The sequence below is a fragment of the Micropterus salmoides genome, unplaced genomic scaffold (genome assembly GCF_014851395.1).
Source record: "Micropterus salmoides isolate LMB-PRFRI ecotype aquatic unplaced genomic scaffold, ASM1485139v1 Ms_hic_scaffold_2, whole genome shotgun sequence".
Classification (NCBI taxonomy): domain Eukaryota; kingdom Metazoa; phylum Chordata; class Actinopteri; order Centrarchiformes; family Centrarchidae; genus Micropterus; species Micropterus salmoides.
The window spans coordinates 27,218,227-27,244,177 of NW_024041150.1; the positions used below are offsets into that span (position 1 = coordinate 27,218,227).

The 25,951-nt window shown below is 40.8% G+C and overlaps 1 protein-coding gene across 3 annotated transcripts; it reads left to right on the top strand.

The window, feature by feature from the left end:
• Nucleotides 1-25,951, top strand: zgc:194930 (uncharacterized protein LOC557813 homolog). Of its 3 annotated transcripts, none has more exons than XM_038732663.1 (4): nucleotides 1-256; nucleotides 8,059-8,104; nucleotides 14,274-14,326; nucleotides 22,151-25,951. In XM_038732663.1, exons 3-4 carry the CDS (start codon nucleotides 14,295-14,297, stop codon nucleotides 22,932-22,934), a joined length of 816 nt encoding a protein of 271 aa, XP_038588591.1. In that variant the 5' UTR covers nucleotides 1-256; nucleotides 8,059-8,104; nucleotides 14,274-14,294; the 3' UTR covers nucleotides 22,935-25,951. The 3 variants fall into 3 exon arrangements, with proteins under 3 accessions (XP_038588591.1, XP_038588592.1, XP_038588590.1); XM_038732664.1 differs by having other exon boundaries at nucleotides 8,059-8,100; XM_038732662.1 differs by lacking the exon at nucleotides 8,059-8,104.

Sequence of the window (25,951 nt, forward strand, 5' to 3'; positions counted from 1 at the left end):
ACCGCTGTTCAAACAGGAGACATGGGACTGTGGAGACGCCGAGGGGGTGGGGGGACTCTTCATCACAACAACTCAAACCAAAGGAGGGAAGCCATATCCAGCTCAAGACGCTGAATGGAGCCTTTACTTTTTCAACTTTATCTGTCATTTCTACACAGTGAAGGACCGGAAGTGAAACAACTTAAATGACAACTGAAGTTATCCGTGCATTTTTGATACCTAGGGCAAAGTGCCACACCTTCGCTTAGCGCAACAGGTACGTTGAAACAGCTTTTGGTTACTCTGATAGTCTTTTTGGTGTGCTTACATGAAGAAAATAAAATGATGTTGTAAATTAACTTCAAAGTGTGTGAAAAGGGTTGTTGACGCGTTGTTAGACCAGTTATCCATAGCAGCAGGTGGACGTTGGTTAGTGAGCCATATGGCCAGTGGCGAGTAACAAAAGCCGTGTTACAAACACTGCATATTATACAAAACAAGATAGTTATAGGAAACATGTATGTACAGTTAATGAAAATATAGGACAGTTGTGGACAATTGTTTTGAGTAGTCTAGGCAAGATATCAGGCAGTATAAAGGTGAGTGCACACTTGTTGCACATAATGACACACAGGCTATTTACACATTAACTATAAACTATTTATTGCATGTGTATAAACTGTAGGAAGGAGTAAGTAGAGGTAAATGACCGCATTTTTTTTAAAGATCAAAAAAACTAAAATAAAGTCTTAAAGATTTTAATTACTTGGATTTTTCATATATAAATTATAAGTATTATAAGTGTTTCTGTAAATATGATTTCCCAACATACAGGTCTAAATGCGACCTGAAACAAACTCTGATAAGAGAATTGCAGAATTTAGAAAGAAAATTCTTGGCCTACAAATACTGGCATTTAAAAATAAAAAGTCACTGGTATTGGCCTGTAAAAATACCTGCCATGTGTGAGTTTTTAATTCTTGTTGCTAATTTCTCTTATTTGATCAATTTGTTAGTCCATTGTTTTGTCTGTAGAGTGTCAGAAAGCTGTGAAAAATGCACATCATAGAGCCACCTGTAGTACGACTGACACTCAAGAAACCCAAAGATTTACAAAGATATAAAACTGAAAGAAGAAACAAATCCTTACATGTGTAAGCTGGAAACATTTGGCTTTTTTTTTTGCTTAAATAGTGACTCAAACGATTAATCAATTTTCAGAACAGTTCCCGTGTGTGTGTGTGTGTGTATATATATATAGAGAGAAAGAATATATGTATAGTGTATGTGTGAAAAAATAAAGCTGAAACCCATTAGGTTTCAGTGTGTCACGTACTGTGCTGTAAATGAGCCACGCTGTGTGGCAGCTGAGCTGAAAGAAATTTCCATCACACCTTGAGCACACTGCTCATGGGCAGGTGAAGTTAATGAGTGAATGCCCGCATGTTATTGGGGACATTTGTTCTTTGATGGGATGGAGCGGAGAGGTGGAGGAGGAGTGGTCTCAACCAGAACTCATGTACACGGCCTTGGGCTTTGTTTGCACATCTAACACGGAGCCTCACTAAACCCCGGGTCACTTTAAAAGGCATGCACACTTTACGTCTGAGCCCGAAACTGCCATGTCTGTCATTTATCACATGCAACCCTCTCAAGTGTGACGTTTCCAGCCGTGTAGAGCAGCTGTCACACATCAGTGTGTGTCTTCTGACCTCTTTTTTAAGCTGAAGGTAGGCAAGAGTCACAAAATCATGAGGTTTACACACTATGCTAAGTTGCAGTTTGCTAAACCCCATTTTCTTGCCCTTTGTGGCCGACTCAACCCATGCGCCTTTCAGACAAAACGAGCCATTAAAAGTGTATGCAAATAATATTTGCCCAAGGTCTAGTTTGCTTTGCACCCGGGCTGCTACTGCTGGATGACTCGACCTGAAACAGGATATAAACATGGGAACAGAGCTCAGTGCTGTTGTTGAAATGGAAAACAGATTGTACACAGTGTTCTCTTTTAAAACTAAAGGATTTGTCGTGTGACAGTGTAGGGAAACCATAACCCCTTCAATCCCTTCGTGGAGTTTGGCTGTTGTTTTAATGACAGAGGAGTGTACTGTGGCAATAAACACACTTGTTAGATTAAAACAAGAAGGAATAATCCAAGACCACTCAAATAAAAAGACTTTAATATGGCGTGACTGACACTAAGGCCTGCAAATCTTCATTGTTGATTAATCTGCCTTTTATTATTTTCTCAATTATTCAAATAGTTGTTTAGTTTCCATAAATACAAACTGCAGCTCATACCACCCTGTTGTAAATATGAAATAAATTAACCCTGTAAAATGTCAGAAAAATGTGAAAAATGACCATCAGTGTTTCCCAAAGCCCAAGACGACGTTCTCAAATGTCACCCAAAGATATTCAGTTTGCTGTCACAGAGGAGGAAACCAGAAACCAGAAAATATTCACATTTAAGAAGCTGGAATCAGAGAATCTTTCTGACAAAAATGACTCAAACCATTGTAGCTCTAACTGACACCAAAACCTTACACCCAATATACTGAGTAGGCCTGCAAGTATGACTATTTTGATAGTCAAATAATCAACTATTCAAATTAGGAATTGCACAATTACTCTCTGGCTTTGTTTTAGCTATCAGCTTTTAAATGTAGCTTGAGTTTTTTTTTAGGCATCTAAATCTAAATCTAAATGAACTTCTGTAAGTGACAGAGTAGGCTATAGTTACTAGAATTATGGTAGAGACAAATTAGGGCGGCAAAAACCTAAGAAGTGTCCAAGAAAAGTTTCTGACGTTCCATTCCTGCATGACCCCGCAAATCCAGCTGCGTTGCAAGGTAACGTGATCTGGGCAGCAGGACTGCCTTCTAGGGATGAATGAGTAAACCACTATCTGTATCTGTATCTGTTCATAATATTAAAGTATCTGTATCTGTACTCGGAATCGGTGGAGCTTAACCCGGACGTGGGCATGACTAACCGGAAGTTAGTTATTTAAGCCTGAAATAGGTATGGGTTGATCAAAAGTTGCTAAATTTATTAGAAAACTGTTTACATAACAGCCTCAGAATTGCACTTCAAAACGATGTTTTTAATTACAATAGAAGAGAACTGTAAAAGAAAACAGATATAGACACATTTAACTCTGACGATACTCGTAAAAAGTACGTTTTATGTACCGGATACTCATTTCAACCGAGTACTTGCTCAACCCTACTGCTTACCACGCCAGAGCGATAGTTGGTGGCGGCAATGCACCTCAAAGTTGGTTTGCCAGAGAGTAACAAGAAAACAGGGAGGAAAGTGAAATTGTAAATACAGAGCAAGTGGAGTTGTTTTTGTTTATATGGAAGAATTTACAGAACAGTCACTGTACCGTTATATATACCATTTCCATGATAAAAAATTACATGTAGTCTGCCGCAAGAGAAGATTTTGACTTTGGGTGCCTGCAATAGTTCCTTCTTTGCATTTGTTGAGGTAAATGACTCCAAGGACATTTTCCAAATATTAAAACCAACTAATAATTTGATAATTTCTCATGTAGTAAGAAAGTTGCTTGTTTGTCTCCATTTCATATCATCATAAAATGAGTCTTCGTGGAGTTTGGCTGTTGTTCTGACTAGCTAATTAATTTGAAGAACATGAGTCATTATTTTTGACAATGAATCAACAGGATGATCAATTAAAAACAAAACCCAACTGATAACTGGACTGAAACGATAAGTTGAATGACTTAAAATAATGAGCATCAACTATGACAACCACTATAATTGTTTTAGGCATTTATCAAGCTAAAATGCCAAACTATGTCTGGTCTCAACTTTTCAAATGGGAGGATTTGCTGCCTTTTTTCAGCTTTATATAATTATTAATTGAATATTTTGTGGGTTTTGGACTGTCGATCAAACAAAACAAGCAATTTGACTTCACCTCAGGCTCTGAGAATAATAAATGGATGAATCTGCAGTATGGTGAAAATAAGTGAACAAGTGATTTGAAGACATCACCTTGGGCTTAATTAATGAAAACGGAAGTGTGAAGTGAAGTAGGTCTGCCTTTTTCTGATATAAATTCATACTAGCTGTACTTATTATATCAAACCTGGGTAAGATATGTAGGTGTTTTGTTGCCAAAATGGTTGTGTGAATGTTCACCCTCCTTTTTTATTCGCCACTGCATTACCAGCTCTGCATCATTTTGAAAGTGCTCTCTTCTCAGGCTCTTCGTAGGCTTGTTTACTCCCTAAAGTACAATTCTTAGCTCCTGGGTCAGAAGGATCCGCAGGAGGAAAAACAGCAGCCGGTCTGTTTGCAGTGTGAGAGAGGGAGCGTGAGGTGAGCAGGGCTATTGATAAGTGCGGGCAGCTGGGTAATAGAGAGGAGAGACAGGACCTGTTTTCATCAGCCTGCTGCCCAAGGCTGTCTGGAAAAGATGTGTGGACACAGCACATCATATTACACACACACAGAAGCAGACGTGAACACACACACTTCAGGGTACCACCTGACACTTCCAATTGGAGCAGCTGATCAATGACCATAGTCATTTGATTGAGCTCCCGCATTGTCCCATCGTTTGGTTAATGTGACTGTGTGTCAGCATGAATATGAAATCAAAACAAACGCGCTGCAGATTGTTCCTTAACAAGGCCTGGCTTTATAGAAATTGGTGGCCATGGAAACTCACCACACTTGCCTAATCACGTCCTGGCTTCTTCAAATCAGCCGACTGAAGGTCACCTCGTCAAGCGCACGTGTGTCAAGCACTCAAATCAAAAGTTGTAGTGTCTTATTTTGAACTGATTTGACTCTCCCCCTCCTTCCCCTTAATAGCAGATCTTTCTTCAATTTCTTCTCTTTGTGCGAGCCGTAATTGAAAAAGTCACACAGTAACATCACTCAGCTAAATCGCCGGGGCTCTCTCATGGGAAGTGTTATCAGGTGTGGGAGGTTATCTCTCATCTACTGTACATGCAGGTTATTAAAAGCAGGATAAAGCAGTGGGTGAGACGGCAGCACTTTCCTTTCTTTTGTCACTGCACCGACTTAAAAATCGCGTGTTGACATTTCAGCTGGATTTTAAAAGCCTCAGAGCTGATAAGAAGCCTAAATTGACCACCTTATCGAACGCCATTGTTCTCTTCCAGCCGAGAAATGCAAGAGGGTCACACCGTCCGCCAATGACTATGAGGAAGTCCTGCAATAATTACTTTGTTTCCTTGAGCACACATGTGAGATAAAAGCCGGTTGCAGCTTGATGAAATGGAGTTTGGTTGTAGATCAGGTTTGATTTAGCACCCAGAGGGATGAAAGATCACAAGAAGAACGAGGCTGGATGTTGTAATTCAGATGATATTAAGAATACTGGCGACCTGTCCAGGGTGTACCCCGCCTTTCGTCAGCTGGGATTCGCTCCAGGCCCCCCGCGACCCTGTACGCAGGATGGATGATATTAAGAATTGATTGAGCATGTTTAGTGATTCATAGCTTGGGAAAAAAAATATCTTGGGAAATCTTGAGGGTAGAGATTAATTGTAGACCCACATATTCATACGCACAAGGTTCACTTTCTTAGCTATTTGCAGAGCTTTAAACCATATCCCCATGTCTTCTGGAGATACAGTTAAAAGGTCCAGGGCAAAGGTGGCTTTATTTGCATAGCACCTTTCAAACACAATTCAAAGCTTTACATAAGAACAGCATTAAAAAACAAAAATTAATTAAGTAGAATAAAATTGCATGAATGAGAATTAAGTAATTTTTAGGACGAGGCCACTTTTTGAGCATTACAGACAGAATTTAGGACACCAAGGCCAAAACCAGCGGTGCGGACCCTCTGTTGCCCTCGTGGTGGTAAAAACCGAATGAGCAGATTTGCGGTAAAAAGCAGCTGCTCAGATGTTGGTTCTGTCTCTATGGCGCAAACAGGCACCAGCAGTTCCAGTCCAGTGTTCGTGTGTGCACATGATGCGTTCAGGCACGCTACTGTGTGCAGGTCAACCACATTTTGGCAGTGCTAGAGGCCAGCACATATCACTTCCTTATTTAACAGATTATTATTTAGTTTTGCCCATCAAATGTCAGAAAATAGTAAAAAGTGGTGTCTTAAAATTGCTTGTAGTAGCATTAAACAGAGGTTTGTGAAGAGGTCATTATAATTAAATGCCTTGTCAGTGGAGATAGGCAGGGTGCGATTTGCCAGGGGGGATGCGTTGGATTTCCCCCTTTCTCATTTCTATGTCCCTGCCTCTTCTCCATCCATCCATCCATCGTCAACCGCTTATCCTGCGTACAAGGTTGCAGGGGGGGGGGGGGGGGGTTGGAGGCAATCCCAGCTGATATTGGGCACAAGGCGGGGTACACCCTGGACAGGTCGCCAGTCCTGGCTCTGCTCAATATTTTTTATCCCCCCCTCAGAGTTACTACTACTTCTCCAGTGATGCAACGGATCACAAAACTCACGGTATGGATCGAGTTTTGTTAGGGTTTGCTGTGTGTCGAAGGGAAGGCAGTCGATATTACTGAACCTGCAATAAATGTCACAATGTGATGGTCTGTTTCTATGATGACAAGCAGCCCAGTGTCCCTGTTACACCAGTGAACATACCCGAACACACAGCTACGGGGTTTCACTCAGTGACAATCTTGAAGGCGACGGCTTTTAAATCAGTCGCTCTCCCCTTACCCACTCACTGTCTTTTCTATCTTTTCACTGCAACTCTGCATCGCTTTGATAAACTATGAGAAAAGTTTTCTCATAGGGGGGTATTGTCATGAAGAAACCCTCCCCCCTCAGAGAACTTGGGCGGTGGCACCTTTTTTTCGTCACTATTTTAATTCTACTTCATGCTCCACCATATTTTAGTGTTTACTGTCTACTTCAATCTGCTCCCTTTCCCTTCAGCAGCAGGTGCTCCTCATGTGGAGGAGGTTGGTTAATGACATAGCCCATCGAAACGAAAGCAACATGGTAGTTAATGAATGACATCTGAGAGACAACTCTCTCTGTGGTTGTCTGCAGAGTGCTAAAATGGGCCCACCCAAGAAAAGTCTATATGTGGGAAGCACTGGATCGTAGCGTTGTAAAGTCCCGCCGTGTTTCTGACTGCATTGACATGATAGCGCATGATGTGAAAGTTCAAATTTCAAGAAAACTGATGTGTTTGAAACACAAGAAAAAGAGCAGTAAGCAAAAACAACAGCCTGTTAGACTGACGGCTGACCAGTTAGCCCACTTTTCCATCACTGCACTCCTCCTGTGTCACCCAAATGAACACGATCTCCCTTCTCACCATCCCTCCACACACACACATACACCAACACAGACACTCTGACCGGCCCAGAGTAGGTGTCAAGAGATAAATTACGACTTTATAATGTAACACACAGCTTACATACGCCAACCGTTTCACGAATCAGGTAACTGAGCTGAGTTGTAACAGCAGGGTCAGACACTCAGGAGAAATATTCATACCTACACCTCAGGGAACAACTCTCCGAATGTGCATTCAATTACTGCCAGTAGATAAGAGAAACATTTTTTTAGGGATCTACTGGCAAGCCTCTAACGTTATTCAAGCTCTCTGTTTTTGTCTCTAAACCTCTTCTACCTGTATTTAATTGATAGTGTTGGAATGCACAGTGTTTAGACCAGGAACTCAAACCCACAGATATACAGAAATGGTTGTGGATAGATTTCACTCACCCAAGGGCACAACAAAAAACAAGCGGTATCAGATATGCAACAGAGTATCTCAAGGAGGTGACTGTGTGTTTTTGTATTTTGAGGTGATATGAGAGTCCGGAGATCTAATCACTACAGTAACTATCACAAACAAACACCTGGTTCTACATTTTCCACATTAAAGGTGCCCTGCTGAGCTTTCTTGTAAACAAAGTTTACATTCAGTGTTCCTCACCAAAACACATTGTTTGTATCCATAGCCTGTATAAAAGAAGTGGACGTAGCCACTGTGATGTTAATCATTTGTTTGTGTACTGCTGTTTTGAAGCCTCAAGTTTGGTAATTTGACCGTAGCCATCTTGTTTTTTTTCTAACCAGACGTGACCACATTCGGACGAGAAGTTGGAGCTAACTAGCTTGGTTGGTAAGATGCATCTGTAATTCATGTTGCAGTATTATTTAATGCGAATTTTGGCTAGCGAAAAAAAATGTACTTACTGGGGGAAAAAATTTAAAGCCGACTCCTCAGAATGAAAAATATTAATATAGATAGTACAGATAAAAGTACCATAGCAACAGAAAAAAAATTATCAAATAGCTTGTGAAAAATAAGGTGTAAACATAAGTAGGCAACTGAGTTAACAAGAAGTGATTATTACATATCTCCGTGTTTCCGGCAGCGTTTTATAGTGGAGGTGCCTAAAATAACATCTGAGGAAATTCTTACATTTTTATGAAATATAATTTCACAACAAAAGCTACGTATTATATGAGTGAGGTGATTGTTTAACTCGTAATCCAGTAACTACATTAAACAGGAGAGGGTTTAACACCTCCACTAACCACCAAACTCTGAATCATATCATATTTTTAGTTATTTCTGACTCTAGTCTATTGCAAATCTTGAAAGTTAAACCTTATTAAGATTTAATAAGGGATTGGTTAGATTAAGATTAGCTAAAATGCTATTGAACCATAATCTCAATCTTGACTTGGTAATCGTGTATCCATTTAAATTACCGTTTTGCAGTTTTTTTCTAAATGTACAGATGAAACTTTAATGGTCTTTAAAAATGTATTCAGCTTATTAACCGAGGAGTAGAGGTACACACCAACCTTTAAAACTAATAACTAAAATTATTTTTTTCCTTTTCTAATGTTATCCTCATTTCAGAGACTTTTTCAATTGTTACACACAGTAACTCCAGTTTTCAAAACAAACTCTTAACAGGTAAAAGTCAGTTTCAACCAGACTCTTTCCAGAGGAAGAATTATTTTAAGCCTTATCTTTCCTGATGAAATTTTTTCACCTGCAGCAATCTTTCAAAAAATGGCTCTGACTGCCATTTCCACGGGTATCCCCTGGATTTCAATCCAGCCCACATTTAGGGGACACACTACAGCAATCTCACTTTTATTGCACCCGTTTCTCCAAGATGAAATGTTTCAATTTCCTCTGGGGGAAACTCAGAAAGTGAAAAAATGGGAGCTCGGCCAAACTGCCAGCGCTGAAATATCTCTCCCTTTCAGTAATCGTCCTACAATCTTCCCTATCTTAAAAAACAGGAGCAATATATAATATATTGAATGGCACAGGGAGCAGACGAAGCACTGCTATTGCCAGCCAACAATGGCCAATATCTGAATGAATGATAGTCATTTGATGCACAGATTGAATCCTTGATCTCATTATGAGTTTGGAAAGTTTCCAGGGGAACGACACCATTGGTCAGCTGGATGTTCAGCTGTTGGTTACTGTAAAGCCTGAGGGAGGCTTTAGAGGCCCGAGGGGAAAGCCTCATTTCTGACATCTTAGTTTATTGTGAATCCTCTGATGTGCTTTAACGCTTACAGCTCAATCTGCCTTCTTTAACCTCCGTATATCTGGAGACATTACTCTATGACCTCATGTGTAAGGTGCATTCATGAAAAGTTTTATTGCAGCTCAATTAAAGCAACAACTTAACTTATTTTTATACAGTTGTGGAAGATTTAGATCCTTACAACCCAACCATATTAAACACGGTAAGTACAAGTTAAAATCCTGCATTTAAAATTTTACTTCGGTAAATGTACTGCAGGATAAGCAGAATTTACTCAAGTATCAAGAATTTATGCTGACTGTGCCCTGTCAGAGTGAATATTATTATGTCATTTATTACTGATGTATTAACTTGTTAGCAGCATCTTAAGGTTGTAATTGATTGATTGACTACTTAATATACACTGTTTGGTATTTTAATCATAATATTTCGATGCTTTTGAAATAATAATCAGAAACAGTTTTGATAATTGAACAATCATCAAAGCAACTTTATAAAACCAAAACATTAATTACTCTTTTCCACCTTCTAAATTGTGAGGAGTTGCTGCTTTTCTTTGTCTAATGTGATAATACAGAAAGTTGCAGATGAACATTTAATATCCAGGAATTCCCATCAGCTACACGGCAGGACAAACCTGAACTATAAGTGAAAACAAGAGCTGATGTTGATTTGATTTAGATTTTAAACTTGCTGCTTGTTAACTGTAAATTAACACAATAGCTTTAATGTTGTATTTAATTTAATGTTGAACAGGGCCCCTTTTATTGTTTTAGAAAATATGCTTAAAGTGAAAATTGTCATTTTCTTTGAACTCTTAAAATATGTTGTGTATAAAAAGTGTTTGCTTGAGCCAGTTAAAGGCACGCTACGTGCACGGTGATCAGGGTGATACCACCTCTGCCTCATTTTGAGCCAGTAAAAACCCTGGTGTTCACAGCACTAGCATGCAGTTTGCTGTTTTTCTCACTTCTTTATAGCTATTTACTCTACAAACACAGTGAGATGACAGCTGTGAGTTGATACACTGGAGCCAGCCAGCCGTGTTAGTCGTGTTTGTCTTGTCATTTTCTTCCAGCAGAGCTCTTGGCAGTTGTCTTTGACTTTTAATGTCACTTAGTTATCAGTACATTGATGTAACTAGCTAGTTACTCATTGGCCACGGCTGCTTGGAGGAGTGTTGTTAGCTGCTGGGGCTAAGATTCATTGCGTCATCTCTGCCCTGCAGGACTAGTTCCCCTCTGACTGAGAGGTTGTTTTTGCTGACCAGCAGCAGAATGGTTGGCCGGAGGCAGGTAACACTACAATCATATTGTCTGCCAGCCCAGAATTTTGCCTTGCAAATGTGCAACCCAACTTCATGCCGATGCAAAACCAGCCTTTTCCAGCCCAGTCAGCCAAACTTGTTTTCCATCTCGTCCAAAGCTTTTTACATTCCCATGATTTGACACATGAGAGGGAAAGTCATGAGATTGACCTCGGGGGGAAATATTCTTGAAAAGGTCGTGTTGTACCATCTTCTCTTTTACCCTTGTTGGTTGATTCTTATGTCTTTGTAGTGGTCTTAGCTGTGTGATTAATCAACATTTTGAAGCATTATCAGCCAGATAACACTCATAGTTGTGTGTTGTATGGGGAATAAATAGTTTCTTTGCTAGTTTCTTCTGTCTTTTCACTATGTTACATGAAATGGATGGATTCAGCAGATCTTCATGTAACGTGCAGTTAAAAAGCATTAAAGGTTCAAAATCTTATATAGGGGTTATAACAGAACAGGTTAACATGGTTTCGTTATTGCTTGATTACCTCCGTCACAACAATTAATTATCCATGTACTGTCATACAAGTCGAGTTTTTAGTGGTGAAAACATGGTGCCAAGAAAGAACTAAACATATTCAAACTCATGATTAATTTATAGCCATTCACTCGGAGACAGTCATGTCAAAGGACCATTTTAGGACTGTTCATTGCAACAAACAGATATGCAGTCGTATTTGGCAGAGGAGGCTCTGAGCTCCAAGATGCTCCCCTAACGGATCCAAGCAGCCTGCACGACTCCGAGGCCAGCACATTAAAACACCCCCGGGGGTGCAAAGAGCACAAAGCAACAGACACATATCGCTGAGATATGAAATATACATAATGCACAAGGCACAAGGCAAGAAATGCCACCAAGTAACAAGAAAACAGGAGGGGGAGGAAGCTGCTGGCAGCGGCGGAGGGAGGAATGCGGCTGAGCAATCAGAGGATTCAGAGTTGGAGCTTGTCAGAAGATTACTGACCCGCTTGAACGTGACTAGTAATTGTAAAAGTCAGCCGATAGTGACTTCAGAGGTCTTTGGGGACTAATGCTCCATTAATGTGATAGTTCCCGATGCCCGCTGGGAAATTACCTCCTCTCTTGCTCCCCTCCTGGAAGATAAGGGACACTTCAGCTGGGCGGGTGCTTGCCAATGCGGCAGTGTGTTAAATCAGGGTCCTGTAGTTAAAGCACAGCCGGTCGAACCACTGGGCCTCTCAGCCGCTCTGAGGTGCACTTGGCGTGGTACACCCTCTTGGCTTTTTCATGAGTGGCTGTGGATGTGTCGGAGGTCCCAGTGAAAATGCAGACGAATGTGTGGTGGTGATCGTTTCAGCCGGTTTACAGTCAAGCCCACGTCAAATCACAAGAGAAAGTGGAGGGCACACAAAGACAAGCGGACGCTACTCTGTCCAAGTTGACTTTGTCTGTGTCATCTGTGGCTTCACTCACCTCTGGCTCTGGACTCTTTTTATGTGCTGGCGCACAGCAGCAGCCCGTAGGGGGATAATTAGACGCCTTGGGATAGCTAAGTCATGCTTTGCTTTGGCACAAATAATACAGTCTTTCATGTCTTTAAAGGCATTAAAAAGCCTTTAATGCTAACTCGAGGAGCACTGTACATCAAGAGTGTATTCGTTGGTGCATTTTTCAAAACCCACGTGTACATCGTTCCCTCCAGGACTTTGCATTATTAGGTGTAGTCCCACAGCATAACTGAAGGCTGTTACATCACAGTTGCCTGGCTTCGCTACATCTTGAAAATTTACACGACTAATGGGTTCACAAATTAGTGAAGAAAAGGAATGATTACAAGAGCTATGGCACATTCCTTTTTGAAATGATCCAACTAACAAGTATTGCCTGTGTTGTCAAAGCCTGATATATCTTCAGTTGTATATGTGTACATATCCTCTGTGCCGTGAAGCTCCGTTGATGTCCAAAACGTCAATGAGCCACACTGCTGCACTGGATAATATGTTCTTTAGATAAGGTGAACAAAGTAGTGCAGCTCAACAAGTGGCTGAATCAGATATGCAGACCTCAGTGGTGGCAGTAGGCCCGATTTAAAGCATGCAGGCAAAAAGATGGTGCTGATGTTACAAGTAAATGTCCAAGAACAATGCTGCTGTTCCTCAAATCACAGGAAAACTCTAATTGCCACCAGAATTAGATTCTTCTTCCCTGAAAGCAGTATTAATGCAGATTTTACATGAAACTGCATTCCATTAAAAAAAATGGATGAAATGATTCTGTAGATAGGGAGTAGTTAGTGTTGTTAATTCTTTCTAGGCTTCATGATGAATTACCTGCAGTTCTGTTCAAAATCAAACTTTATTTAGTGTGTGGCTAGAACAGCAAGATATTCCTGGGAAGTAATCACTTAAAATCACAGGAAAACTTTCAACACTAGATCCTGCTGTTGTAAATACTTTGTACTTGTAAATACTACTGAAAATAGTCGACAACAAATGCGCTTTTTACTCTCGCTTGAATCAAAACCACAGTGCCTATTTATTTGAAGTAGTAACTTTTAATAACCTTTTTTAAGAGACTCGTTTATAGATTTACACCCTCATAGGTACAAATGGGTAGGGAAGTTAGACATTTTTAAGAGAAATCTTTTAATGAAATATAGTTGCGATAGATCTGCTTTTATTTGAAGCTGCACTCAGAATGTGTTGCACTAGTCCTCTACTGTTCTATAAGTACTTGGAAAACTGTACTTTCAACTAAATGTACAACAAAAGACCTACAGGGTCAGAGAGCTAAGGTTAGGAATAGAAACTGTTTTGTTTCGTGGACACACATCCTTCCTTTTATTCCACAAGATACTGTGTCCTCTACCTCTGTCGTGCTCTCTTTCTCCTTCGCTCGCAGACAAAACCATTCAAGACCCAGTGATTAATTATTTACCCGGGCAATGAAATGCCAAAGCCTAGAGAGACACACCACCAGGAGAGAAAAGGTCGCTCCCTTCGTGCTCATAGATACACACACTATGATACACACTCATACACACACAACAGTGATGGATGGCAATAACATCTTTATCGGTGCTTCAGGTAGACAGAGTTTTCATCCTCATGTCCAAACGCCGTCGGGACCAAGGGCAAAGCAAAAACTTGACTGATGAGGTGAAATCTTCAAGCGAGCCCAGAAAAAAAGCTCTCATTTAAAAACCACTCACATGTCAGAGGTGCTGAACTGTCCGATCAATAGCAGTCTCGGACTCTGTCAAAGTGTGTGTGTGTGTGTGTGTGTGATGATGTGCAGGCCGGCGACTGTGGAGCTAACTGTAACCTTTCCTTGATGAGCGAGCGCAGATGCAGATGGGAAAATGTCACCCGCTGAAAAAACAATAAATGTGCATGTTTTTAAAGAAGTTTAGTCGCTTTCAATTTTGCTGTTTAGTGGAAGGATGTTTGCGTGATTAAAGTTTAATTGCTTTCTTAATGTCCCTCCACAGCTCCACAACACAGCTGGCCAAATGGGTTGCCAATGCTGCAGGATGATCAAAAGGTGAGAAATGTGTCTGCGGTTGTTTGTTTGGTGCCACTTTTTTCTGTCTTACAAGTGAACGTTGCCAGGACACTATCTTATTATTGTTAGATTTCAGTGATTTAAAGGGTCGGTTCACAAGAATTAAATGTTTTTTCCCACATTCCTCTAGTGGTAATTAGCCAGTTTTGGTTTTATGTTTCAAGGACATACGTGTCTCAGAGCCTCTAAAAAAACGTGGAGGTGATTGGAAGGTAATTTGTGACGTCCTAAACAGCGGCCACACTCATTCAGTATATGGCTTTTACTGTATGAAACAGCTCCTCTGCCCTTTTTCTTGCTGGTTAATGTTTTAATTCGCACAAGGGTATAAAGTTTTTATGATGTTATTGGAGGCAGTCTTTATTTCAGGCGGTGTGGCCCACCTGCACTATAAAACCCTGCTGGAACAGGACAGAAATCAAATCGCTGGTTCAGTATACATTCACACAACATACATTTTATGCTATGTCTGTGTTGTTTATTTCTATTTGTGTATTTTGTATTTCTTTTTTTTTTAAATCCAGTGCCATAAACCGGTTTATTTTTTTTATGGCAAAATACGACATTCCCGTCAGGCTCAGCTGTGCTTTGTTTAGTGCTAATAGGCATATGTGAGCATGCTAACACGCTAAATTAAGCTGGTAAACATTAAAACTGCTTATCGCCATGCAGTGGCGGCCCCTGCCATATCTCTCAGGGGGGGCAATTGTTGCAATAATGGCTAAGATGACCAGCTCAATGGTCTAAGTCTGCTATGAGACAAAGATTGTTCCTTAGTCTACATACTGTGCCGTATTTGTGAACAGCTACATCCTGAAATTCACTGTCAATGTCTACAATCAATGAACAGTCCACTGTGAAAATCAACAGCCATTTTTCAGTTCACCCTCAAAGACCTTTAGATATAAAAGCAGCTACTTTAGCAATAATGAAAAAGAATGACTCTCACAATCATCTGATTTAGCTGTGACAAACCTTTTATTTAGGTACAACAAATCCAGAATAAAGCGCAGTGGCACTGGGCTGATGATGTGCAATGAATAAAATTATTTACAATTAATCTTGCATTGCAGCTAAGGAACCCGTCTCAAGTAATAGGCTACAGTGTAATAATGTCACATATATTGTATATGAAGGTGGATCAAACATTGCTATTCTTAAATGTTTAACGGGGAACAGAGGAGCACAGTATTAATTTTCATTCCTTACATTACACAAGACTAATAAGGTAAGCAGAGAGTTGTAAAAATTCTTGAATGTTCTCCACTTGTTATCCTGTAGATACACAGTATTATTAGGGATGTGGGCTGTATTAAAAGGATCCACTGTTACATACTCTATAATCACACAGTAACAACGAGCTATGTGCTGTTCTTAGCTTAGCCTATGGCATTTTACAATCTGAAATTAGCCTAGTGGCTAGCCTACTTTTCCTCTCCTCATAGCTTAACAAATTACATGAATTAGGCTATACTGTATCTTAAGTCCCTGCATCTCCCGACACAACACCTCGGTTAAATTTTCAGCCTGAACGGACATTTTGTACAGTAGCTGATCGTAGTGAGAGCAACAGGCTGGAGGACCGCCAAGTCTTTTACAGGTGGCAGAAGCGAAGCTCTGCTGCTGGGCGCATGACGTAAACACGTAAGTAACCCATAGAGATTGCTTTGCAGCGCCTGCAGTTCGAAAAAAACTGCCTTTACATGAAAGTGAGAGCGATCTGGACGAATTACAACCAGACTGAAATTGCCCAAAAGAAGCGGGACTCCACGGAACACGACTTGACGCTGATTGGAAACGATATTCAGAGACAAACTGTCTGTCAAAAACAGTAACAGCTAACTAACGGTGTGGTAGAAAGTGTGAGAAATATCCCCTGCCTTTCCCGGCTTGGCGGCGCCCTAATGAACAAACCGCCCCTGTCAACATGTTAGCATGCTGATGGTAGCATATAGCTCAAAGTACTGCTGTGCCTTGGTACAGCCTCAGAGCTGCTAGCAAGGCTGTAGACTCTGGCTCTGTTCAAAACGGGAGGCAGCTGCCTCAGAAGGCATCACTTCCAAGTGAAGGCATCTCTTTTAACATGGGTTTCGATCAGCCTTCTATGGCAGCACTTACGCCAACGCACAACGTCAGCTAGCCTTAGCATCAGCTAACTAGCCAAATGGCTAACAGATGCCTCCAAAATCATACTGAACAAACTTGGCTGGTTACAGTCACAGGCTAATATGATAGTTCAGTGTTAAGTTCTCACTAGCTTTTCAAAACTCGAAGCGAGAAAACTACTAAAAACTTTGAAAAACGTATATTTGTATACAAATTCGGCTTGTTTGTCCGTCATCTTGACCGGTTTTCGTAGGCTGCCGCAGCCACACTGGATTGTGGGTAATAGGTGGCGTCAAGTCACCATCAATGCTGCCTTCAAAACTGGCCATTACAGGGGCAGTTTGAAGGCATCTTACGAGACAGGAAGAGATCGTTCGAGCCGTTTGGAACAGCACTTGATGACTCGCTTTCCTGTTTCTGAGACAGCAGTTTAGCCCGTTTTGAAAACAGCCTCTTTGTCTTGTTATTAAATGAATTGTCGGGGATAAAAATGATGAGTCAGTTATTTAAATTGTCATTGTAGATTTCTTTATCTGCAGCTTCGCAGTGCCAATTCACATGTCTCCTTGTCCACATCATTATGTGGACAAGGAGCATGGAATGTCTCGTTCCATGCAGATAGTGAGAGGTTCATTTATAATATGTCTGCACTCTCTGCCTCACGTGGCCTCTTTGTACAAACTGTGAGTCAATATGCCAATAGCCATCACCCTTGGTTACTGTATTTCTTTGCAGGACTGTCTATTCATTAAAAACCTATGAGGCATCGTTGTCAGGGCTCGACATCGCTCTGCTTTTTGAGGTGAACCAGGAGACAGAACAGGGCCGGGGAACAAGATTTTGATTGCAGATTAATGAAAGGGCACGTTGTGATTCGCATACCAGAGTTGTAATCCCCCTCCCCTCGGCACTTTTTTTCTTACCCATGTCAAAGACACACAAGTGAATGCTTGTAGCACACATACACATACCTCCCTAATTGTCTGGAGTGTCACATTTCTGGGCTTAGTGGTGTTTGGGGTTTGGCGGGGCGGGGGCGTGTAGGTTACTGGGTCAACACCATGGCCTCAGTATCAGCAGGCTGACTCTTGCGGGTTCCCAACAATCCAAGGATTTTATTTTGAAAACTGGTACAAATTGAATAAAAGATATCAGATTTTTGTTTTATTACTTATTTAAAGGGACTGTGGGACATGATCAGAAGTTCATTTTAGATTTCTCAAATCTCTCTTTACTTATGCATTTTATGAGAAATCAGTGTCACAGAAGGCAACATTTACTGTAGATTACAGTGCAGCAGGAAACACAACTTCCCAGGTATATTTAATTGGACATCCATAAATGAGTTAGGGGTTCAGTATGCTTCAAATGAAGTAGTTTGTGCAAAATGTGTTGTTTGCGTCTAAAGGCAGAGGTGTTTATACCTGCTCCTCATGGCCACAGGGCAAAAAGCCAGTCATCACTGAGAAGGCAGAGACGTGAATCAACTCAATGTGTTGCATTGTGTTATAGTAAAAGTTGAGATAGGGTTAACTTCTTTGTCAGATGACCCTGAGTTTTTGTCATAGGCACCCCAATTGAGCTCGTGCAGAAGTCCCATTCAAATATTATGTGTTGTACATTATGTTTTGCCACTTAAAGGTGGAAATGTCCAAGAGGACAATGTGCCTTGCATTAAGACAACTAAAGATTAGGATGTTTATCAGAAGCCTAAAAGTTGTTGGTGGCATAAAATCCATTAGCAGCACTGCACCATGCATTATATTTGAAATCAGTATGATCAGCTTAAATCTGTGTAGTGAGTTGGTATAGCAGACACACACTGCAGATGTGGCTAAACAACGAGGGAAACATCTTGTCTGGTGCACCATCGGTGTTGAGAATGGCGTCTTCCAGGATGGAGGAGCTCCCTAAAAAAATCTCAAAAAACAAAACAAAACACAAAACAGAAAGGGAATTCCGACAGAGAGGGCAAAGCAGGAACTCCCCAGATTAAATTGCACCTGCTTATATGCAAAATCATTAAAATCAGAGCTTAAGCCTGAGGAGCTGCTGCTCCTCTCTTTCTGTGGGACTTTCTGTGCCTTTTTTGTCTGTTTTGACTTCATACATTGCAGCAAAAAACAAAAACTGAAATGTTTGCTCTTTGAAAATAGCTTGGAGATGAGAGCTGATGAAAATACAGTTTCTCACACAGCTTTTGTCCAGCTTTATGAATCATTGGTGTTTTATATATATATATATATATATAAAAACACCTTGTGTGTGTCTGGCTTCTCTGAAAGCAAGCTTCAAATTTCACCTTGGCAGCCAGGACTCAGCGGCAGCGCTGCCCAGGAGTGAGAGAAATGGAAAACATTCATTTTCTCAGCTCTCCACTGCAAAGGCAGACAGAGGGAAGGATGCAGGGTGAGGTAGAGGTGCTTAAGTCAGAAAGGGTGAGCATGTGTGTGTTAGCTTGTGGCTATAAAGGCGTAGGCGGGTGATGTGTTTGTGTGTCTGCTTGCCAGGAGGTGAGGAAAAAAAGCTGTTATTGAATCAGTCAATACATCTGAAAGTTATGTCCTTAATTCTCAGGTTCTTGCTAAGTACGTGAATACTGAAGAGGGTGAGATAAAAGCACAGAATAAGGAGCACAGAAACAAGAGTGGAGGGCACAACTTGAGAAAGAAGGAGGAGGAGGAGGCAGGAGTGAGACAGTAGATGGAAAAAGCTCGAGGGAAGGAGCTCAAATCAAGGAGAAGTCAAGTGCAAAGGGATAGTAGATTAGTGAGCTGCGACTACATTACAATGACGCTGAAAGAGAGACGAGGAGGAGGCTTGTGAGGAGGGGAAGGGGAGAGGCACCTGGAGAGGTGTGAGATAGAGGGGGCTCTGCTGGGGTCATGAGGCTCGCATGGTGGAGGAGAAAACAAATGTAAGGAAGAAGAGATGGTAGGCGCTCGCAGCAGGTGATGTCTGACACTATCTTCAAAAAAAAGCCCCCCTGCCAACACTCTGAATACCTTTCCAGGTGCATGTGTGAGATCTGTTGCTTATACCGTTGTAAGAAAACCCTCCAAAATTGGCTATCAGACAGTCATTACAGCCTACAAGGGGCTATTTAAGGCGTAGAGCTTAAATGAGCATTAATTAGCCTCTGACCTTTCAGGAATTGGGTCATGTTATTAAACTGAATCGACAAGTCTCTGGCAGAGCGCACGGTGGCTTGTAATTTACACAATATAAGACTTGCACAGCAGAGGAGCGAGCAGACGACAGCAGGGACTCAACAGAAACACCAGGAAATACATCACACCAATGCTAAATAATGGATCAGTGCTGCTTTATCTGATTGAGAATGGGAGCTCTTATTATGCTGGTTGCAGTTGAAAATGCCCCTTGTCACTCATATTAATGAGCTGAACTATGCGGCATAACTAGGGCTCATTATTTTCTTTAACAAAATGAAAAACAAAATGTGAATTAATTTGTGTTTCTTATCATTTGTTGTTTTTTTTCTTACTTAGACTTAGGCCTATAATCAGCTGCCATTTTTTTTGTCTCTGTTTGTTCCTTCAGTTTCTGTTATCGAAAAGTATTTTCTGAGCTGTAAGACCGTTAACTGTAAACTGGTGATCAGTATCTTCTCACAGCAGGAAACAGCTAATTATGTGTAGACATAAATCTGAAAATCAGTGAAGTATATCTTGGTATTTTTCAGTGACAAACTATGCTACTAACTACTACAATTATTTCTGTGAGCCTAAGAGATAATCTAGTATCATTAACTTCTACCGTAAAAAAAAGTTATCTGACATTTTTAGCATAATGCTGAGTAAGCTAGCATCTAAGAGCAGTCTGATTTAAAGCAGGTAATTGTGGAAAGTATTTGCTTTATTTCTGAGAGTTATAGCAAGATGAGAAGACTGATACCACTCTCACACCTGTGTGTTAAGTATGGAGCTAGAACCACTAAGCTGTTAGACTAGCTTAGCTTAAGCTAGGCTAACTGCCTCTTTCTCTGTACCAAATGAAAATCAAAAATTGATATCAATCTTCTCAGCTAACTCTTGGAAAGAAAGCCAGTAAGCGTTTTCCAAGATGTTTAATCCATCCATCCATTGTCAACCGCTTATCTTGCGTACAGGGTCGAGGGGGGCTGCAGCCAATCCCAGCTGACATTGGGCGAAAGGCGGGCCATACGCCATAGACAGATCGCTAGTCCATTGCAGGGCCCCAAGATGTTTCATTTTTCCTTTAAATGCTGCCGATTGTTTAGCTTTACTTATTTTCCTTTTCTCATTATTTTCCAGCCTTTTTGGCTAGAGCTAGGCCAATAAATAGCCAGGTATCAGTGAATATGTCGGACATAAAAAAACAAGAAATTGAAGTACAGAAATGCCAAACACCTGCGTTTGTGTTCGCATTGTGTTTCATCCTCTTCACTTACATGAATTTTTTCCTGTGGTTCCCTCTGCTCCGTGGAAGTCAGCAACACAAACAAAACATCTGACAGTAAAAATAAGCATTTCGCTGAACCAGAATTGGAGAGAGAAGAGTGCAGTCAGAGGCCTTTGTACAGTCTGCATAATATATCTGACATTCATATGAGCAGTGCAAATATTACCACAGCCACGGCCTGAATGCAGCCAGTATAAACATCAGGTGCATGCATGACTTAGACGAAACAGTGGCATTTAGAAAGGTACAACAGTGTATAGTGTGTGAGGGTGTTTTCATTGATTTTCACGGGATCATCTGACTCCTGGAGCCCAGTCAGACGGACAGAAATAGTCCTGTCTGTCTGCCGCCAAACTGATCCAGGAAATCAAACAGTGTAACTCAACGCCTTTGGAAGTTAAAATATATTGCAAATGCATCTTTCATTCTGTCTCGTCTCTGTAGCAGGTTTGATTCAAAGTCATTTGTGTTGAAATTAGAAGATGTAGGTGTATTTTCTGAACTACTGATTGTTTCCATTGCTTTTAAAGTCTAGAAAATGTTGGAAAATAGTGAAAAATATCCAGACTCTTTTTGATGTGGTCACCATGGGCTATGGTGACCACATCAAAAAGAGTCTACAGCCATGCTAGCATCTCTGTCCGGCTGTATTTAGGTACAGTGAAGGTTTTAGTTAAATGCTAACATGCTCACAATGACAATGCTAACATGCTGATGACCATGTTCTCCTTCTTAGTATTAGCATGCTAATATTTGCCAATTAGCACACAAAGTACAGCTGAGGGTGATGGAAATATTTGTTTTGCTGGCAGGCTATTTGGTCAAAAAAGTACAGGACAAATAGAAATTTTGACTGTATGATGGTGCCAGATCTAAAGTCAGGGGATCATCAAAATAATTCATCCTGAGGTGAACATGAATGTCTGAGCCAAATTTCTATCAAATAGTTGTTGAGATATCCAAGTCTGGACCGAAGTGTCCAACCAACATTGACAGTAGCTACGTACAACATTGTAGTAGCTACGCTGCTACCGTTGATAAAAAAATGTTTTAAAAATATCAAATTACAATTATACAATTACATAAAAGCAACAAATCCTCACATTTTAGAATTTAAAACAATACAATTCTTACTTGATAAATTACCTAAAAGACTAAGAAAGTATCGAAGTTATTCACAATTCGACGATCTGATAAGTCAGCTAATGGTTTCAGCACTGGATGTAACACTCGCTCCATCTGTCTCTTTCCCAGCTACATCTATGACCCCTCTGTGGCGGTGGATGTGAGGAAGACTGACTCCGCAGGCGCCTCGCTCTACCAGCCCCAATACCTCTCAGATGCGGCCCCCAGCAACGACCCGCTCAGCAGCCACAACAAGCAGAAGCAGGGCTTCCGCAACATGGGCTACAGCAAGTCCAATGACAGCACACTAAAACTAGAGGTGGACAACAACCATGTCAACCGCAGGCTGCACGCCGCACCCTCAGCCAATGAGGTGCACAGGCAGGGGAGCGAACCACTTCCAGAGGTGTACATCATCCAGCCAGAAGCTCTGGCACCGAGATGGGGGATGCAGGAAAAAGGCCCGAGCCAGGTGCCCATTTACCCCAACATAAACAAGTACGAGAACCAGACAAGTTATGGTGAGCAGGATTACCGTGCGACAGCGATTGGATGGGACAGCTCCATCACTCAGTGTGTGACTGGCAACGAAAGCCTGTCAGCGGACGAGGTGGACGAGGGCGTGGGAGGGACGCCCGAGTATCTGTGCGACACGGGCGACGAGGGTAGCGTCCTGTCAGTGGACATCCACACCAGCACCACCAGCCTGTCCTCAGCAGACACCAGGGACGAGCTCAGACTGCCAAAGACTCTGGACGTTTCCACTGTTGAAAGCGGGATCTCGGTGATGAAGAGCGAGGATGAAGAGGAGGCGAGGGACAAGAAGGAGGAGGTGCAGAGCGTCACAGACTCGATGGTGGCGGAGGCTCTTGCTGCTTTGGAGGCCGCCACCGCTGGGGAGGACTGTGAGTGACAGACCTCTGCGCTGCCTCTTGCTCGTCACCCAAAAACTTGTGACTTGATGGAGCATTCAAAACCACCATGAAACTTTGCCACGGTTCTGAACAACACCCCTTTTGTTTGGAACAAATGAAGGAAAACTGTGTTTACAACAAAAAAGTACAGATTTATTTTTGAACTCAAAGTCTTGGATATTTTTTTATTTTGCTCACACAGACAGAAGATAATGTCTGCCTTGTGAAGGAGGCGACTTTTCCAATGCTGCAAGGTTTGTGTAAAGCCACAAATGAAGAGACATCAGTTTGTAGACTGTGACTATCACCTTCGGTCTTATCAACCCGTTAGCCCTTTTGAATCTAGTGTATTTAACACTCCACCGCCCTTATATGCCTGTACAAGCTCACACACTGCTTTGCCACGTCCATACTTCCCTTGTACAGGTGCTAGTAAAAACAAACACGTTGCTTTTATCACACTTTTGCCTCATTTCGGGGCAAAGCTATGCTTATTGCTAGCATAGAATCAATATGTCCATTGTGAACACACAGTCCTTGCCATAACTCCCTGTATCTTCAGGAATCTCACCCTCGTTTCACTGAGAGGGTGAAAAACAAAAGGTCATCGCATATTTTTTATACACTACCCATGTTTTTTGTTTGTTCTCTTGTTATTTATAATATCTTTACTCGCATCGCTGTTGATTTATTGTGAGTAGAGACTGGACGTTGCTATAGTCTGAAGCAGAGCAGTGAGAGAGGGAGGATGAGAAGCGATCCTTATTTATAGCTTATTGTGTTGATTTCATCAGAATAAAACAAAATGAATGATGTATGTAGAAAATTAGTTTACACACTGTTCTTACATCATCAGACACATGTACACTGACAATTCTCACTGTTTATTTTGTTAATTCATGTAATTTATCAGAAGATCTATGCACACTTGAAATCTTGAGCAGGTTACCAAAGGATAAAAAAGAAAACATGTACATGTCACTAATATCGCCTTAGTTTCTGCAGCCTTTCAACCTTAACCAAACTTTGAGCTTGACAAGAACAGCTAAGGCCAAATCTTTGCTGAATAAAGGGGCCATCAATTCACCCTACTAGCTCTGTTTTTCTTCTTCTATTTTACTGGTCAGGCTATGTGTTTCTGTCTCAAAATATGTTTTATTGAGCCAAAGATTATACATACAGTATATTGTTGTGTCAGTGCTCATTTTCAATTATGTGAAAGATTTATAAAATGATGTTCATGCACATGTAAAGGCTATAGGATCGTATTTTGGGATCGGAACAATATTAAAAATAAGCAAATTAAAAAGAGAAAGGAACATTTTCAAAATAAAGGAAATGTATTTTTTATTTTTGAATGACAGGGTACCCAGTAAAATAGACATAAAATAAATGTAAATCTAAGAATAGGAAAATAAGTCAGATAAGGCAGTCTAGGAGCATTAATTTCCTGCCTTTATCTTCCCCCTTAGTCTTCCTTATCTTCCTAAACCTCTCCTGTTTCCCTGTCCCCTCTCGCACTCATTTACTCATTAAATAGAGTTAAAGTGCAAAAATATAGACAACAACTCAGGAACTTCTATGTGCAAGGCGTGATATGAGTGGTTGCCAAAAATCGTATTATATTGTGGTAGTCTGCCCTTTTCGAACATAACTTATTCTTCCCAGATGTATTGTGTTGGTTAGATCACGTAGCCACATTTTGGAGGAGGGACGCCGTTGTTTCTTTCCACGATTGTAAGTAGTAGTTTTTAGTTTCTGCTGTGAGGACAAATTGTTGTTGGGCTGTGGTAAAGTCTTCTTAAAGCTTCAGACACACCAAGAAGAATGCAAAAATGCTCGGGTTCTAGTGGTGTATTAATAATTTCTGAGATGTTGTTGAAGATATCAGGCCAAAAAGCGGCAACTAGTATACACCTATAGTACAGCGCTATAAAAAAAGAGTTGCTTCTGAGGAATGGCATTTATCACACATGGTTGATATGTTTGGATGTATGCTTTGTATTTTTTACCCCGGAGTAATGGAGTCTATGTAGCATTTTAAATTGTATAAAACAGTGTCTGTCTTTGTTTGAGACTTTGTGTTCGAGACTTTCTTCCCATATGTAATCTGGTAATCTTGAATACTCATTTCTTTTTTCCAGCTGGTCTTAAAACTTTCAGAAGATGGCGAGGTGGTAGGGTGCCCTACAGGCAGGAGATTAAATTGTCTTGTTGACGTTTTAAGGCAGTTGTCTGTTGTTGATTGTCTTTCAATTTCCAATCCTATTAAATATTAATTTGAAATACCGAAAAAAAAAAAAAAGACATTTCTTTTGCAGTTGTGTGAAGGAGCACTTTCGCGGTCTTTGACACTGTGGATTCCTGAGTAATCTCTTAAAGAATGACTTTGTCAGAAAAATAGGGATGTTATGAATTAGTTATAATATTTGAGGAACTCTTAATGGTGTTCTCTTTGTCGAGTAGTGGGATAGGGAGTTTTCCAGAGCTGAATTTTACTTTTTAATTTGTCCACTAGGAAGGGTGGAAGTTGGCCCGCAGAAGAGAGAGAAGTGTTGTTTCATAATCTCAACATCTAGACAAGTGATTTTTTTTCGTCCTTAAATGGACAGTGTTGTGCGGTATTTGGAGGGATTGAATGGATCAATATAATTTTATTCCCATTAATACTGTACCTTGAAAATGTTCCAAATAGGTTAATTCTTGGTTTGTGGATTTGTTATGTCCAGGAGTATATCATCTGCATACAGGCTGTATGGCCTGTGACGTTAGTTCGACTACTCCGTAGATTGCTTATGTGCCTAATAACAAACTAATTGAGGCCAGACGGTGCAGAGGAAATTACACGTGTTTTTTTAAAGAGTGTGTTAATGATAAATAAGGTGTTTTATTCAATGAAGTTTTAAACTTGTTTCACTGCAACTCCCCTTTTCTTTGTTTTTTTTGCCTGCCAAATCATTTCTACTTATTTTATTTGTATCATAAAATAAAGGAATATACTTTAAAAATTGGAAAA

Excerpts from the sequence above, each read along its gene's own strand:
- zgc:194930 (XM_038732663.1), top strand. The coding sequence starts at position 14,295 with ATGGGTTGCCAATGCTGCAGGATGATCAAAAG. Across the intron at positions 14,327-22,150 it reads TGCTGCAGGATGATCAAAAG|CTACATCTATGACCCCTCTG; the intron begins GTGAGAAATGTG and ends TCTCTTTCCCAG.